Below are 15,629 nucleotides of genomic sequence, written 5' to 3'. Positions count from 1 at the left end.
GGGTGAGGTCTGTGTGTGTGGGTCTCAATAGGTTGTTGGTCCATCAGTAGTGGAAATAATGGTTTTGCTGTTTCCGTTCACCTGCCGCGGGACTACAGGTGGAAACAAAGTACGTCTTTTCTTTTTGAGATTAATGCATTTTGTAGCTGGTCGCTGATATAAATACATTTAATAAACAACAAAATACTAAAAATGTGACCGAAGCTGAGAAACGGAGGACTCGCTGCTGTGAAGGCAGCAGCCTGCATTTAAAGATGGAGGATGGTGAAAGGAAACAGCATTAGGCCTGTGTGGTCAATGTGCTCTGCAGGTGTAACTCCAGCACTCCTTCAAAAAGTCTTTAAACACGTAATAATCTGTACTCACGAACTCCGGTTACTCCGATCTTAAGATAATAAAGAGAATTATAACGTTGTGTTCAGATTCTTCACATTTTACTTTAGTAAAAGTACCAATAAAACAACAAAAATGCTTCTTCCACCACTGGATTTTGGTTGCGGAGAACATCGATGACAAAAACATAAAATATTTAACACATTAAATGTTCGACAGTTTAAACGTCTTGTGACGTTTGTAAAATGTTGAGTTTTGGAGAGTTCATCGATCAGCAGGCAGGAAACACGCTTTGTGCAGCTGCTCCGTCAGAATAAAAGCAGCCGGACGGAGAATCAAAAGGTGGGTTTGATATAAAGATGCAAAGACCTGCAGACAACACTAAAAACACAAAAGTCTCCCTTTTAAGACGTTTTTTTAAACTGAAACTTTTCAGATGAAAGAAATCACGACACGACGGAAACTTTAAATCCACTAAACCTTTATTTTTAGTTTTGAAACCCAAATGACAATAAAACTGAGAGCAGTCAAAGATCAATCACTGTTCACACAAACGAGTTTCAGACTCTTTTATTGAAGATCAACTCGAGACCAAAGAAAACAAACGAAAAGACGACTTCGATCCTCCGCAGGAGCGATTCCCGAAGAGCAGGTGGAGTCTTCGGTTGTCCAATCAGATGATGCTTACCTTTAACGCAGCCAGAAGCAACTCAACACCTGCAACTACTCGTCAAACCAATCAATCCATCCAACTATGTACAGGCTAACAGGCGGCAAACTGCAGCCGTTAGATTCAATCACCGTTACACCAGAGATACCAAAAAATACTTTAATTTATAAATTAAATCATTTACATCCTTTAGCCAAAAGGAAACGAAACATTTCTTTTTTTTAATAAACGATTTCAGTTCAGTTTTCATTTGATTCACAGAGAACAGGAGACCTGAAATGGTCGCGCAGAATCCAAATACAAAAATGTATTTATGTTATGTTGCCGAGGACCCGGCCTCCGCACGTAAAAACGCCTTTTCTTCCAAAAACAAAGAAAAGGTGAAGGTGAGGCAGCAGCAGCGTTACTGTTTATTCTGATCAGATTGCACTTCGTCTGTTAAAACCTCCTGCTCCTCCTTTTTCACATCGGGAAGCTCGCCGGCCTCAGACTCGACTTCCTGTTTGAGCGAGGCGGCGGCGACAGCACAGGAAGTATCCTCCTCCTCCTCCTCTTCCTTCTTCACGAAGGCGCTCAGCGGGTGGTCAGCGAGCACCTTGTTGGGCGACGGCGTGACGTCGAGGTACGAGGACGTCTGAGGAGACAAACGGCAGCGGGTCAGACGTCTGAAGGTTTTATTTCTTATTATTTCTACATTTCGGTCTTCAGTTACTTACGTTTTTATAATCTTCGAAGCAGGAGGGATGGAAGTTCTGTGGAGAGAAAAACATTTATTCATAACGATCGTTATCTTGTTAGATCAGGATTTCAGCCTGAAGACTTCACGTTCAGAAACCAACGTGACTCCGGTTCAGAGTGCCGAGATCTGATTCATTTTAATAATCTAATGCGACCGTTTAAAACTCGTCAGAAACAGAAGTTGTGCAACTCGATCGGGCCTGTGATTATTTTCATCATCGACTGTTCTGCAGATTATTTTCTCAGCGATCGTTCGGTCCATAAAAGGTGAGAAAGGACTTTTAAAAACAGAGCGTGGCGGCGGCGTACCTTGTCGTCGACCCTGATGGCGTTCTTCAGGAACCAGTCCTCCTCCTCCTCCACCCAGTACGTCTCGAACGGCTCCTGACAGATTTCACACAACTGCAGGAGGAGAAAGCAACAGCGTTTTATTTCTGATCGAACTCACGCCGGATATTTTCCTCCAGAACTCAAAGGAAAACTAAAGTGTGAACTGAGGGGCGCGTTTCCTGTCGAGCTTCATCTGTGATTGGTCCCTGCTGGCCACCGTACTGACCGCAGCTGTGTCTGCAGTCTCTGAAACTATATTTCAGTGCTGGAAAGTAACCAAGTACATTTACTCAAGTACTTGTACTTGACTTGGGTTCTACGATCATCATTAGATTAAACTACACAGCTGAATCTCATTAAAGCATCAATGATTAGAATCCAGTAATATAACGTATTATTCTGCACGACGAGCACTTGGACTTGTGGAGTCCGTCTTCCGCCCCCGACAGATGCAGGTCTGACGGGAGACGGGTCTCACCTCGCCCACTTGGTCCTTGGTGGCTTTCACGCTCTGGAACTCCTTCTCCTTCGCGGCCGCCTGGCTCTTCTGGACCTCCTCCTCGTTCTCCTTCTCGAAGAAGTGACTCTTCGCTCGCTCCTCCAGGTCGGCGATCTCCTCAAACTCGATCCAGTCCTGACACACACACACACACACACACACACGAGTTTAAACATCAGGACCGACTGTTGTCCGTCTGTAACACAGAGTCGAATGTTGATCACGATAATTATTTAGCACTTTTTCCCAGCACTTCCTGATCGTGAATAACAATAATTCCTGATGACAAAAGCCACGAGACGAGATTTAACACTTTGCTTCATTAAAGTCAAGACTTTAAAACCTTCTAGAGTCTTTTCCTTCTCTGAGGAAACTGAATTCAAAGCTTTTAAAGAGCTGCAGAGCCTCTGGGAGGCCTCCAGCTGTTCGTGCTCTCACCCTGAGGGTGTAGTACCAGCGGCGGTGCGTGATCTTCTTGCTGGCGACCTTCCCGGCGTGGTTCTGCCTGAAGTGCCAGTCCAGGTGGTCGGCGTACATGTCGGTCTGAGCGGCGGTGAACCTCATGCTGCACAGACAGCACTGGTTCCCCGAGTACAGCTTGGTCACCACGCTCTCGTAACGCCTGAGGGGGGACAGAAGGTGTCACAACACTGAACCCGAACCCCAGCTGTTCTATTCCTGACCTTGATTTTAAGACTAACGTTGACTTGAGACCACGTGGGACAGCACGGACGGTCAGTCGAGGAACAAATGTGGAACAGGTCCAAACGGTCGGACGCTGGGACATTTGAACCGGACTGGAATGAACCGTTGAGTCCCGACGTGGCGCCCCAACAGTCCAAACCCGAGAATATTCAGTGTGCAGAGAGAGAAAACTACAAATCCTCACATCGCAGGAGCGGAACCAGAGAACGTCCGACACGTTTGCTCAAACAAAAATAAAAACGTATCAGACTCGAGTCCGTCGTCTCGGAGGTCGTGCGGTCTGTACTCACTGTTTCATGTCATCGATGGTGAAGCCGGTGAGGTCTGGGACGTCTTCCTCCTCCACCTCCGGCTCCTGCTCCTCCTCTTCCTCCTCCTCCAACGGAGGAGCTGCCGGAGCCGCCGCAGAAGACGACTCTGGAAAAATAAATAGTTATTTTAACAACCGAATAATAGAAATATTTAGCTTTATTAAAAGGGTCCCGATGACGACAGCAGCAGCACGTTTTTTTTTTATTTTGGGCTTTTATTTGACAGGAACAGCTGAAGAGAGTTTTCAGAGATTTAGCAGAAACATTAAAAGCGGTCCACTGACCGGCGTCGGCGGGCGGGGCGGCGGCGTCGGGCTGCGAGGGTTTGATGATGCCGTTGGAGATGAGTTTGGACAGCAGGTCGTTGACGTCCACCTGACCGAAATGGTTCTCTGGAGGGACGACCTGCGGAGCTGCAGGGACGCACAAACAAGCGGTTAGAAACACTTAACGGAAACCAGAACTCAAAGTTCTCCAAACGGCCCCATGTATTTACCGTCTTCAGTTTTAAAAAGTCACTTGTAATGAACGAACTACTTTCATCAGTTGCGTTTATGTTTACGTAATTCTCATGAATGAAATGCGGTTCTTGCTCAGCAGGAACTTACTCTGCGGTCTGAAAGGCACTGCGTTCTGAGGCAGGAAGGGCTGGCTGAGGTTCGTCATCATGTTGACCTGAAAACAAAGAACAGGTTCGTACACGGCGTGCAGAACAAAGCGGCCGCTGCAGAGAAACCGACTGTCGCTCTGTAAAGGCTGTAAACTTATACTTTCATCTCTGATTATAAAGTTTAACTGGACGTCATCCCGCTTCGGTCTGTTTCTATGTAAAATTATCAGCCTGTAACTTCAAAAAACGTCCGTTTCGCTCATTTAGATTCAGTGTTTGATTGACAGGTGCGTCTGCAGGTGCGTCACTCACCGGCTGCTGCATGCCGACGGCGGGGGCGGCCGGGCTGTAGAAGGGGGCGGGGGCCAGCTGGCTGAAGGGCGGCGCCTGCTGCATGGTGAAGTTTCCTGCCTGCTGCAGGTTCGGCTGAGCCGGGAACGCCATCGGCCCCGCGGGGAACTGAGGGTTCATGGGCTCCGGGAAACGCTGAGGGGCCATGTTGAAGTTCTGCTGGGGGACCATTGGGTTTTCGTAGATGGGCGGGGCCATCTGCCTCATGGGGGGCTGCAGGTTGTGTTGGGGAGCGAACCTCATGGGGCCCTGCTGGCCAGGGGCGCACTCGTAGTGTGGGGGCGCGCCCTGATGGGGCACGTTGGGTATGTCAAACCTGGGCCCCGGCTGGACGGGCCCGTCAAAGCGCATCGGACCGGGGCCTTCGAACCTCATCGGGCCCATCTGGTTTGGAGGGCCCTCGAAGCGCATGGGCCTCTGCTGCTGGAAGCCCATTGGTCCAGATCCAGGACCCGGGGCCATGTTAAAACGCTGCATAGGACCCTCAAAGTGACCCGGTCCGGGCCCCTGTCCCTCAAACCTCACTGGGGGCTGCTGACCGATCGGACCATCAAACCTCCCAGGGCCTTGAGGGTGAGGTGGACCGTCAAACCGCCCAATACCATCTCCGCCTCTCATGGGCCCGTGAGCCATGTGGGGTCCGTCGACCTGCCCGGGTCCGTCAAACCTCTCTGGCATGTTGTGATGAGGACCGCCACCGTCAAACCTACCGGGACCCTGGTGGTGAGGCTTGTCGAACCGGGACGAGTCATCGTAGCGCCCGGGGCCGCCGCCTTCGTACCAACCCGGAGGGTGCGGTCTGGAGGGGCCCATGTGCCCGTCGTACCGGGAGGGAGGGTGTCCTCCGTCGTGCGGTGGCGTGTGTCCCGGGGAGTCGCTGTGCTGTCGGACAGAAGACAGCGGTCCTCCACGGGGCGGCACCTTGAGGATGGATTTGGGGGGAGGGGGGGGATGAGGAGGGGGGACATCCAGATTGAGGGGCCCGTCGTCGGAGTGCTCACTGTTGGGACTCTCGAAGCGTGCGATCGGGCTCACCTCTGCCGAGTCCTTCTGGTGTAGAGGCGACAGGCGCTCGCGCTCGAACCTCGGGGCCGGGGCGTCCAGACCAGCCGGACTCGGGCAGTTCCTGTGGACCACGGTGCCAGAGGGCGGGGGTCCCTCCGGCCTGCGTGGGTCGGGGTGTCTGGAGTCAGCAGGCGGGCCGTACCTCCGCGGAGCGTCGTAGCCACTCTTCTGCTCCTCGCGATCGTCGTAGCGCTGGCGCTCCGTCAGCGGCGAGTTCCACTCTCTCTCACCTGGAAACAACAGACGCAAACTCATCGAGACGTTTTCCGACTTCCTGCGACCGTTAGCGTCGGCGAACATGGTGCGGCATTCACTCGTGATTTTAGGTGTTTGACTTTTAACAGTATGAGCTTCATCTCACTTAAGGTTAATGGAGACAGAAACTACAGAGAAGAGATCTAAATAAGGATTTCACCTGAACTCTTCTTCTCTGCAACTAATTACTGACTACGACTCCCATGACCTCCTGGGAGGCTGACTGTGGTGACCTGGATCTGAGTCTGCTGTTGTGCTGCGTGTGAGCTTAACTCCTAATGAAATGTGTAAACTGTGATCTCTTTAGAAGAGTCTCTAACCCTGCTGAAGTATCACTGATCGAGACCCTGACACCCCGCGGCTCCAGAACCTGACCTCTGACCTCTCTGTGGATAAAGACGACAGATAACAGATAACATTCGGCTTCACGTATCGTGTGAACAGATGCATCGTCGTGGACACGCTCGGGGCAGCGGACTCACTCGGCTCTCGGGGGTCGGCTCTCCTCCTGAAGCGAAGGCCTGGCAGAGATTTCAGAGTGGGGAACTCTTTGCCGTGGTTGTACTCCTCGATCATGGGGCCGAGCGGCGGCCGTGGCTCTTCGCGCTCTTTACTTCGCCGTTCACCTGTAAGAGCCATTAACCAACGGACATCAGCGACACACACCTCAGAACTTTAAACACACCTGGCTTCTTCTGTGAAGCTGCGAGGCTTTTCCTTTAAAAGTGCGGCTGCTGGTTGAACGGAGTCGCAGTTATGTAAACTGTATAGTTCAAACTGTGAAAAGGGCCCATTATAATTTCTCACAGCCCAAAGTGATGCGTTCAAAATCACCTGTTTTATTTGTCCAAAACACACAATACTCAGTTTACTATCACATGACAGAGAAAACGATCAAATCCTCACATTTGAGATGCTGGAAATCAGCAAATATTTGGCATTTTTGCCCGAATAATTACTAAAATGATAAGTCGATTATCGAAACAGCTGCCAATTTCTTTTCTGTTGATCAACTTATCCATTAAACCGACTTCATTCATCATTGCAGCTCTAGTTGACACTTGTTCCCAGATCACCCTCCGCTCACCTTGCCGGTCCCGTGGCGCCCGGCTGTATTTATGTGGCGGCGGGTGTCCGGCGCTCCGCCCGCCCGCCTTCTCACTCTGCCCACCTTCCTCAGCCTCATCTGGACTGCCCTCGCCCTCCCACTCCTCCCCGGCGGCTCGGTGGGTGACCTGCGTCTTCCTCAGCTTGGACTTGTGCTCGTAGTACGTCAGCTCCGCGGCGTCCATGCCGTCGTGGGGGCGGGGCTGAGCGGAGGGGGGCGTGGTGAGCAGCGGCTGCTTCTTGCCGGAGAAGTTGCCGGAGCCGTCCCAGGTCTCGGAGTGCTGCTGCTTCTCCTCCTGATACTGGAAGAAATGTTTGATCTGGTGGGCCATGTTCAGGAAGTCCTCCTGGGAAATCTCCCCGCTCTCCAGACGCTTGCTGGCCTGCAGAGAGAGACGGGAAGACGGCTTATAGACGACTTCCCCAATAACTTAATACTGGAATAAGATCCTGGATTTTACTGCAACAGAGTGAATGTAATTTTAAGAATTTTTATCGAAGAAATTCATTTTTTTGGGGGGGTGGGGGACCTTGCAGAGTATTTTCTATACATCATTAAACATGTTCAAAGTATTGGAACAATACATTTCCGAATCAATGACGCAGAGACACTAAAAGCAGATTCTTACACCTGCGAATGCTAAAAATCTGAAAATGCTCGGTGATGTTTGGCGCCATCTTGTGGCTTCTGCAGTCCTTCTACAACATAATGTACAAATCTGCTGGAGATACTGTAAACACAAGTGATTAAAAAGGCACCAGCCAATCAGAGTACTTGTATAGAAAGTGACTGGCCATTCAATGACAATAGATTAGTACTCTGCACCATAACAGCTGTTCTTTAAATCTTTGTCGTTTTTCTACATTTCTTTAACTTTGCAGCCTACAGTAAATGTGTGTGCGCGGTGTTTGTGCCGTACCCTCCTGAGCAGGTCCTTCTTGGAGGCGGAGTTGAGGACTTCGGGTATCTGCAGGTTGGCGTCCACGCTGAGGCGATGCTTCGGGGTTCGGGGGGTGGTGGGGCGAGTCGGCGTGCTGTACTGTTTGTGTCTCTGAGGTCCAGGCTTCGCGTGAGAGTCCTCCGGCAGCTTCAGACTGAACAGGAAACACCAATCTGGTTTTTACTCGTTTAACTGCTTCAATCCAGAAACACTGACACAACCTGCTGCTGTGATCATCAGTTGATCCATCGATCGCCAAAAAACATTAAAATAATAATAATAATAATAATGATTCATTAATTATGTTTTAAAAACCTTTTTTAACTGTTATTTCCCAGTCTAGTTCTACGATCTCTGACCGACAGAGACCTTCTGTTTACTATCATACATCAAAGGAAGAAGTAAACCCCAACCGGAAAAAGCTTTTCTTGCCAAACGACTAAAATGATAAATTGCTAAAAACTTTGGCCTCTTTTGTTTAATGAAAACATGCAAAGTTCTCAAACGCTGCATGTTGTCCAAACACTAAACAGCCAAACAAGAACTAATAAATAAAAATTGGTGAAAATCTTCAATCTGAGTAAGTTGATTTGAATCTGACCAGACGTTTGATGGCAGAGAAATACTGAGGTTTGACAGCGAGCCCGGTTAAAGGTTTGTTAATGTTAGTAACGTCTGAACACAACAGGGAAACATGGCGGTAACTCTGATCAGTGGACTCACTGTTTGTTCTCCTCCCAGCCGCTCCTCCAGCGGTGAGGAGCGTCCTTCGTCTCCTTGCTGCCTCCGTCGTGGCTCCGCGGGGAATGAGAGTCTCTGGACTCGGAGTGCCGGTCCTCCGCCGGCCTCTTCGACCTCCTGCTCTCCGATTGGTTCTTCTTTGGCGCGAGCCGGTCCTCTCGGCTGGGCTTGCCGTGTTCCAGTTCGTCTGCGCGGACCCTCCTGGGTTTGCCGGGTTTGTGAGAGGGGGATGGCGACAGGGAGCTGCTCCTGGCTCTGCTCTTGGGCGACCGCCGGTCCTTCCTCTTCGGGGAGGCGGCGGGGGAGCGCGACCTGGACCGCGAGCGGGTGCGTTTCCTGGCATGCGTTCGGGCGTTGCCTCCAGTCTTGAACTCGGCCTTCTCCGCGGACTCCTCGCGGTCGTGTTTGGTCACGGAGCCGTTCACCAGCTTCCCTTTGCTGGACCTCGCCGGCTCTGCGGCGCGCGCCGCCTCCTCTCTCTCCTTCTTGTCGGTGCATCTCTTCTTCTCCTTCAGCTCGTCGTCTTTGGCCTCTCCGGTCTTGTCCTGCGTGCGTTTCCTCAGCCTGGGATCTTTCTTCGTGCCGTCCGCCGACTTCTGAATCTCGGCCTCCACCTGTTTGTTTTTGCTCTGGACACTTTTGGCCAACGGGGACGGCGACTTGGACTTGGGCTTCTCCTCTGACACGTCCTTCCTGGGGATCCTGGCCTTGTCTGGCCGGGAGGATTTCTCAGGTGTCGCAGCAGGACTTCCTGTTGTGGTCGTGTCTGCTTTCTTCCCAGCAGGATGTTCTTTGGGCTGGGAGGCAGCCGGGGGGCCGGTGCGGTTCAGACGGGGGTCTCTGGTGGGCGGCTTGGTGTCTGTCTGAGTCTGAGGAGGGATCCAGGGCCGGACCACGGGAGCAGTTTGGCTGACGGGCTTCGGTGCTGCTGGAGTGGAGACCGGAGTCGATGTTGGTAACACAAACCCACCAACCTGCAGACACATTAAACAGCTGTTATAATAATAATAAAACTTTATTTATAGAGCACTTATCAAAACAAAGTACAAAGTGCTTCACAACAAGAAAAATAAAACACAGTGAAAGATGAAATATAAAGAAATAAAACACATGAAATACAGAAAAGTAATAAAATAAAGCCAGTTCAGGTAAAATCAGGATCTGCTTTCAGATAAAAATGTGTTTTGAGACAAGACTTAAACGAAGACTCTGACTCAGACAGCCTGATGTCTTCGGGCAGGTTGATCCAGAGCCTCGGGGCCCTGATGGCCAAAGCTCTGTCCCCCTTAGTTTCCATCCTGGACTCAGGAACAGACAGGAGACCCCTGCCCGAAGATCTCAGACTACGTGAAGGTTCATAAGGGATTACAAGGTCTAAGATATAATCTGGAGCCATGAAGAGCATTAAAAGTAATCAACAAGATCTTAAAATCAGTCCTGAAACCAACAGGGAGCCGATGTAAAGAGGCTGAACCAGGTGTGACGTGGTCGCAGCTCTGGGTCCTGGTTTACAGCCGAGCAGCTGAGTCCTGTACAGTCTGCAGTTGGTGCGTTTGTTTCAGTGGAAGAACAGAAATGTTTCCAGACGCCGCAGTTAGATTCTTAGTTTAGCAGCCTCCTAACAGGAAACCGGTGTACCTGTATGTACCTGTCCGTCACCATAAATTCTCTTTCAACTAGACGAGGACGCTGAGCTGCTGCTGTACAGCCGGACGGTTTCCTGTACGACTGTTTTTTGATTCCTGAAAACAACTTTTCAATGGTGAATTTTAAACCTACTGAGCTTCCATCTACACGACGTGTTGGAAAACACGTTAAAAGGGACATGTATAGTATTTACAATACGGCAAAATCAAAAGTGTGGCTGAGCTTCACAAGTGTTCACACAGCAAACCACAGCGTATGTCAGTGAAGTTGTCCCGCCTCACCTGAAACTCTTGCGCGCTCATATGGACACTGAAAGAGGTTTCGCTTGCTGTAAAAGTGTTTCTGTGCAAAACTAAATTTCAAAGTTCAGCAAAAGCTCATGAGGCTTCAGCAGTCGGAGTCAGTAAAATTAATTGGGAATATTACAACGTTATCGTCTTTAGCACAAAACTCCCTGTGTGTCACTGTCCCTCCGCTGTAGTTCAGCGAGCAACGAGTCCGCTGAAGCACAGCGTGGGACTGTGATTTGTCTGACTGTTGATGCCTCAGTTACACTGAAGAGTGTATTTTTGTACAGAACAAGGAGTTTTCAACACACAAGACACTTCAAGACAATAAGACAGGAGGACGACATATGCAGAGGTAACAACTAGAATCAAAAAGCAGATTTGGAGTCAGAATCAACTACATCTTAACTATGCCCAGTCCTCATTTGTCCTACCAGCTGTGCTTTGGTCTGCTCCAGCTCCAGCTCGATCTTCTTCTGCTGGAGCTCCAGGAGCTGCTTCTGTTTGGCCAGCAGCTGCTGTCGGATCAGCTGCTCCTGGGTCAGACTGGACTGGCTGACGGCGGGGGCCGGCTGGGGAGCGGGCGCTACCGGCGCCGGCGGCTGGGCGGAGACAGGCAGCGGAGAGGACGCCTCCTCAGACTGGAGGCACGCCGAGGTTATGGAGGGTCAGAGGACAAACAGAGATTTTGTCACTACGCGACAAAGAAACTAAAGAATAACAGTCCACTTCCTCCAGTGTCCCGACTTCTGCTTACTTTAGATTATCTCCCTCTGAAACGTACTGGAGGAACTTTTTACTCCACTACATTCATTGGACGGCTGGAGTTAGTGGTTATCTGTAGATTAAGATTTTACATTCAACGGGAGAGAAAAATGGCTGTAAAAGTCTTGCTGTTTTCTTGTACCAGCCTAGTGACGCAAATTTAAACATTTTATAAAACGTGATCATTGACTTTGAGCTTTCAAATGCACGAGTGAGTCCAAAATGATGAACACATTACTGTGGGATGAAAAATCTCTGCATTTAATGAACTGGAACCAGAGCGTTTGAGACTTTTGCCTAATAACAGACTGTTTCAGCTCCATCCGCGTGGCATTTTACCGGAAAAACTGACACAACAGAAACTTCAAGTTCCCAAATTCAGTTCCTCCCTTGTGACTATGTTGTGTAAAAGTTTTAGAGCAGAGTTGGAGACAAATATGACAATAGTTACCTGCTTAGTAAGGTGACATTTGGATGCACATTTCTGCATTTTCCTGAACTGTGACTTTTAGACACACTTTACTTTGTCTCATCTGAAGACACTGACATATTCCTAGAAACATATAAATCTTGAATAAAGTTCATCTGCTTTAAAAAGAGCTCGAACTTCTCTAACTGCAAAAGCAGGTGTTTTGTTTTATCTTGATTGCAGAGAAGTTGTCGGACTTCGGCAGCTCTGACTGTAACCGACAAATCTGTTAAGATCTCAAAGTACAAGAAGGCAGAGGCGCAGCCTGGTGTGGTGTTCGCAGCTCATACACACCTGTTTTAAAAACTTGGGGTTGACGTGAATGCTGGCGCTGGCGGTGGGCGGCAGCGGCTTGATGGGCCAGGCCGGGTCCACGGAGTTGACCCGGACGTCCAGCGCGTACAGTTTCTTCAGAGGAAACACATCGTCCCACGTCGATCGTAACTTGAACAGACTCTTTCTAGTGTTTTCATCCACCTACAAACAGAGGACAGGACTTGGTCCACAGCTACCAACAAAAACCTAAAAACACTTCAGCAGCATCACAGCAAAGTGTTAGAACTATGTCCGTTACAGCTATAAGGATCTTTAACACTTTCTGGACAGGTTAAAACAAGTTTTCTAGAAAAATGTTACACTTTTATTAGCAGGATTAATGTTAAGGCATTAAGTACACAGGAGCAGAGTGCAGGAGATCACATAAAAAGCAAGCAACAACAAACAGCAGGGAAGTGAAGTGGGCTGCTAAGACTTTTAGTGCTTAATTTTTAAACAATGCTAAACGGCAGCAAAGAGAACTGTACCTTTTCAAAGACACATATAAATGAAGTGATTAGGTTTTTAGCAAACACTGCAAGGTACTCTCCTCCAACATTCTTCACTATGGAATCCACTAAGTACAAAACTGGAAGCTTCTCGGTAGATGGGGCCTGGAGCAATAGAGAACTCAACAAGTTTAGAAAACAACAGGGGTTAAACCAACATTTCAGAACAAATGCTCAAAATACAGTTTGACAGGATTAGCAGGGCCTGGTCGCCCTCCCCCTCGCCACCCGCTGTGCGAACAGTTTAAAGAGTGGAAGAGCCAAAAAGAGTCTGAAAAAGATGTTGACACAAAAACAAAAACCAGCAGTTTACAGTCCGTAAGATCTCTCTTCTTTCTGGATTCAAAATAAACGCCTCCAACGAACTCCTTCGCGACCACGATCGATCCAAAAAACAAAGAAAACCTGCCGAAAAATCCGCCGTCTTCATTAGCGACCAGTCGGCTCAGCGTCTGCGAAGACGGGTCTCAGGAGGACAGGGATCCTCGCCACGGAGTCGGGGAGGAAAAAATAAATATATTAAAACACGTCCATGATGCACAAACGGGTTAAAAAAAGGGGGCGCTGAGTCCAGTCCTCGGGAACCTTTTTACCTCCAAAGAGGGTTTTTCCTTAAACCACTCTTTGTACTTTACCCAGCTGACACATGAGCTTGACTCTTTAACTCCACACCCAGTGAGTTTTATTCACCCACACTCCTTCAAAGTTTTGCCCTCAAAGGGCTTTTCTCCCTTCAGTTGTTAAAAAAACAAAACATTGATACCCCATCAGGACACGTGGTCTGTAGGCGTTTAGTGAAAGAAGCTGATTTAAACTCTGTACACTGAAGCAGAAGTCTACTGTTACTGAACTGTGCAGCATCAGTTGAGTAAAGACTGTTTGTACAACCAGTCCGAACAGGCCGAGTCAGTAAATGTAAACCAGTCATACCAATAAATTACACTGGGAAATAAAAAATGACAAAAAGCACATTTCACATTTTTTATTATAACATTTTAACCATTCAATGACATTTCAGTAATTCAAAATGCACTAGTGAATGAAAGCAGAGAAACTTTTTTCTGATCCGCTCAGGCTTCAAGCGACCAAAGCTTTGTTTCACCAGGCGTCACAGTGCAAACACTGACCACAGAGGAAACTGAGGCAAACTGCTGGCTGAAAGGCATTTCTAGAGCAGGCGGAGGGGGCTTCAAAGTGGCCGCGTCTCCTGCGTTTAACAATAGCTACCCGACAGTATTTATTAACAATAGATTAGACTGAAAAACATGTATGTGGTCTGGCCTCAATCGGCAGGTAGAAAACTGCAGGAACACAGTGACGAATGGCCTAGAGACCTGTGGGGGCCGTGAACAGTCAGGGCTGCGAATGTCGAGTCAAAATCCACCGTAACCGAACCCGCTGAGCCACCGGGCTCGTTATGTAGGCTAAGTTTCTACAGGCAGCCGGTGATTTACGGCACGATCAACACGTTCACTTTGTCTTATAGGTCCAGCAGTTACCACTGGACTCTCAGGAGGCCTGGAGTTAAAAATGTGATCAATCAATCAATCTAGGAGCTTTATATTGTTTAAATTAGCATCAGTACAGTTCCTAAAGGCTATTTATGGGTGCTATGTTTTCTGCGGCTCTCCCTTCATTTTGTTTCTTACTTTTTGGGTGTTTAACTTGTCTAACAGTGTCTTCTGTCTTCTTCAGCTCCTCCTCTCAAGCTGGAAAGCGATTTCTAACTTGCTTTTAGTCGAAATAAACAATAAACGGCGCTGTAACGTTAGTCATTACTGCCTTAAAGTGTACCTTTAATGAATTAACTTACAAAAAAAAAACCCCAAAACAATACGCCAGTGTCTTTCGCTCTCTGAGCAGTTGGTTAACATTAACTTAATAGTCATATTAAACTCAAATATCATCCAGACCTCCAGGTAAAATAACGTTATTTTACGGTGGATTTTCACTCCAGCTGGGCCAGAGATTAAAGGTTAACGTTACACCAGGTCAGAGCTAATTTCACCACTTTCGACAAAGACTGACTGTTCAGAGATGACTTCTTGTTTTGAAGCAATCTAAATATATTACTGAATATAAACGAGGTTTTCACTTTTAATACACAGAAATTGAGTAAAAAAAGAATGCAGTGCCACTCGATAGTGTTGCTAACCAGAACAACAACGAAATGTACCGTAGCTAGGTGACATGTCGTGCAACACAACGATAGCCGCCATGTTTAGCTAACGTTAGCAGCTAACGTTAGTAGCTAACATAGCCAACAGCACATCGTCGACTGGGCCTACTACATACATCGACATAAAGCATCTGAAATTGAAAGTATTCTATATTTATAAAAACCTTGCTTATTTGCGCTTCAATAATAGCGACGATATCCTTGGCGAAGTTGAGGTTTTCCTCGGCCAGAATGGTCAGCATGTTGATGTGCGGCTTGCTGTTGAATGTCAGGTCTTCCAGCGAGGACTGATACTCTCGGCAGGCATCTTCCCTCGCTGCTTTGTCGTCCATCTTTGAGCTGAACGACCCGGGGAAACCTACACCAGCCTTATAAATACCATAACCATTGATTAGCAGGCAGTCCATGAACTCATGTAGCTAACTGTTCTGCCCTGACTCGGTGAAAAACAACGCCGAGTTTGTGGTATTTTTCAGCCGCCGCCTGTCGTCCTTCTCTGCCCGTTTTCGACAACAAGAAAATGGCGACTGTAACTGAAGGCCTCATACGTCACATAGAATATTTAATGTCTGGCGTGACGTTAGTGCGATCTCATTGGCTTGTTTCGCGCCGTCTGTGCCGGGTTTTTGATTTTGATTGGTTTGACAAAATAACAGCCACGCAAATGAGCCAATCAGATGGAAGCAGATTGTGCGCTTATTATTACATAACTTTAGAGGAAATAGATGTTTCAACAACATGAGGCCGAAGCATGGCGGCCCACTCCAAACACTGGTTTTAGGGTTTAAATGCAGCTTTTTTA

The 15,629-nt window shown here is 48.3% G+C and overlaps 1 protein-coding gene across 5 annotated transcripts; it reads right to left on the bottom strand.

Moving 5' to 3' along the window:
- Positions 1 to 797: 797 nt before the first annotated feature.
- pcf11 (PCF11 cleavage and polyadenylation factor subunit) lies at positions 798 to 15,366 on the bottom strand. 5 transcript variants are annotated; one of them, XM_044221320.1, is made up of 19 exons: positions 14,992 to 15,366; positions 12,628 to 12,753; positions 12,119 to 12,301; positions 11,025 to 11,231; positions 8,639 to 9,630; positions 7,895 to 8,069; positions 6,955 to 7,357; positions 6,350 to 6,493; positions 6,188 to 6,253; positions 5,583 to 5,842; positions 4,509 to 5,468; positions 4,195 to 4,261; positions 3,871 to 3,999; positions 3,566 to 3,692; positions 3,009 to 3,192; positions 2,550 to 2,705; positions 2,051 to 2,143; positions 1,720 to 1,755; positions 798 to 1,637 (listed from the first exon to the last, which is right to left on the bottom strand). In XM_044221320.1, exons 1-19 carry the CDS (start codon positions 15,232 to 15,234, stop codon positions 1,407 to 1,409), a joined length of 4,782 nt encoding a protein of 1,593 aa, XP_044077255.1. In that variant the 5' UTR covers positions 15,235 to 15,366; the 3' UTR covers positions 798 to 1,406. The 5 variants fall into 5 exon arrangements, with proteins under 5 accessions (XP_044077255.1, XP_044077253.1, XP_044077254.1 ...); XM_044221318.1 differs by having other exon boundaries at positions 4,509 to 5,842; XM_044221319.1 differs by lacking the exon at positions 6,188 to 6,253 and having other exon boundaries at positions 4,509 to 5,842.
- Positions 15,367 to 15,629: the final 263 nt, after the last annotated feature.

Source organism: Siniperca chuatsi, linkage group LG14, assembly GCF_020085105.1.
Source record: "Siniperca chuatsi isolate FFG_IHB_CAS linkage group LG14, ASM2008510v1, whole genome shotgun sequence".
NCBI lineage: Eukaryota > Metazoa > Chordata > Actinopteri > Centrarchiformes > Sinipercidae > Siniperca > Siniperca chuatsi.
Note: the sequence above shows the minus strand (reverse complement) of the source record. Positions and strands in the feature narration are given on the sequence as shown.

Bases quoted from the DNA above. Each gene is read 5' to 3' on its own strand.
- pcf11 (XM_044221318.1), bottom strand. From the start codon at position 15,234: ATGGACTGCCTGCTAATCAATGGTTATGGTATTTATAAGGCTGGTGTA. The intron at 12,754-14,991 runs GTTTTTATAAAT...CTATTGCTCCAG, and splicing joins TTGAAGCGCAAATAAGCAAG to GCCCCATCTACCGAGAAGCT. The intron at 4,000-4,194 runs GTAAGTTCCTGC...GCGTCCCTGCAG, and splicing joins AGTGCCTTTCAGACCGCAGA to CTCCGCAGGTCGTCCCTCCA.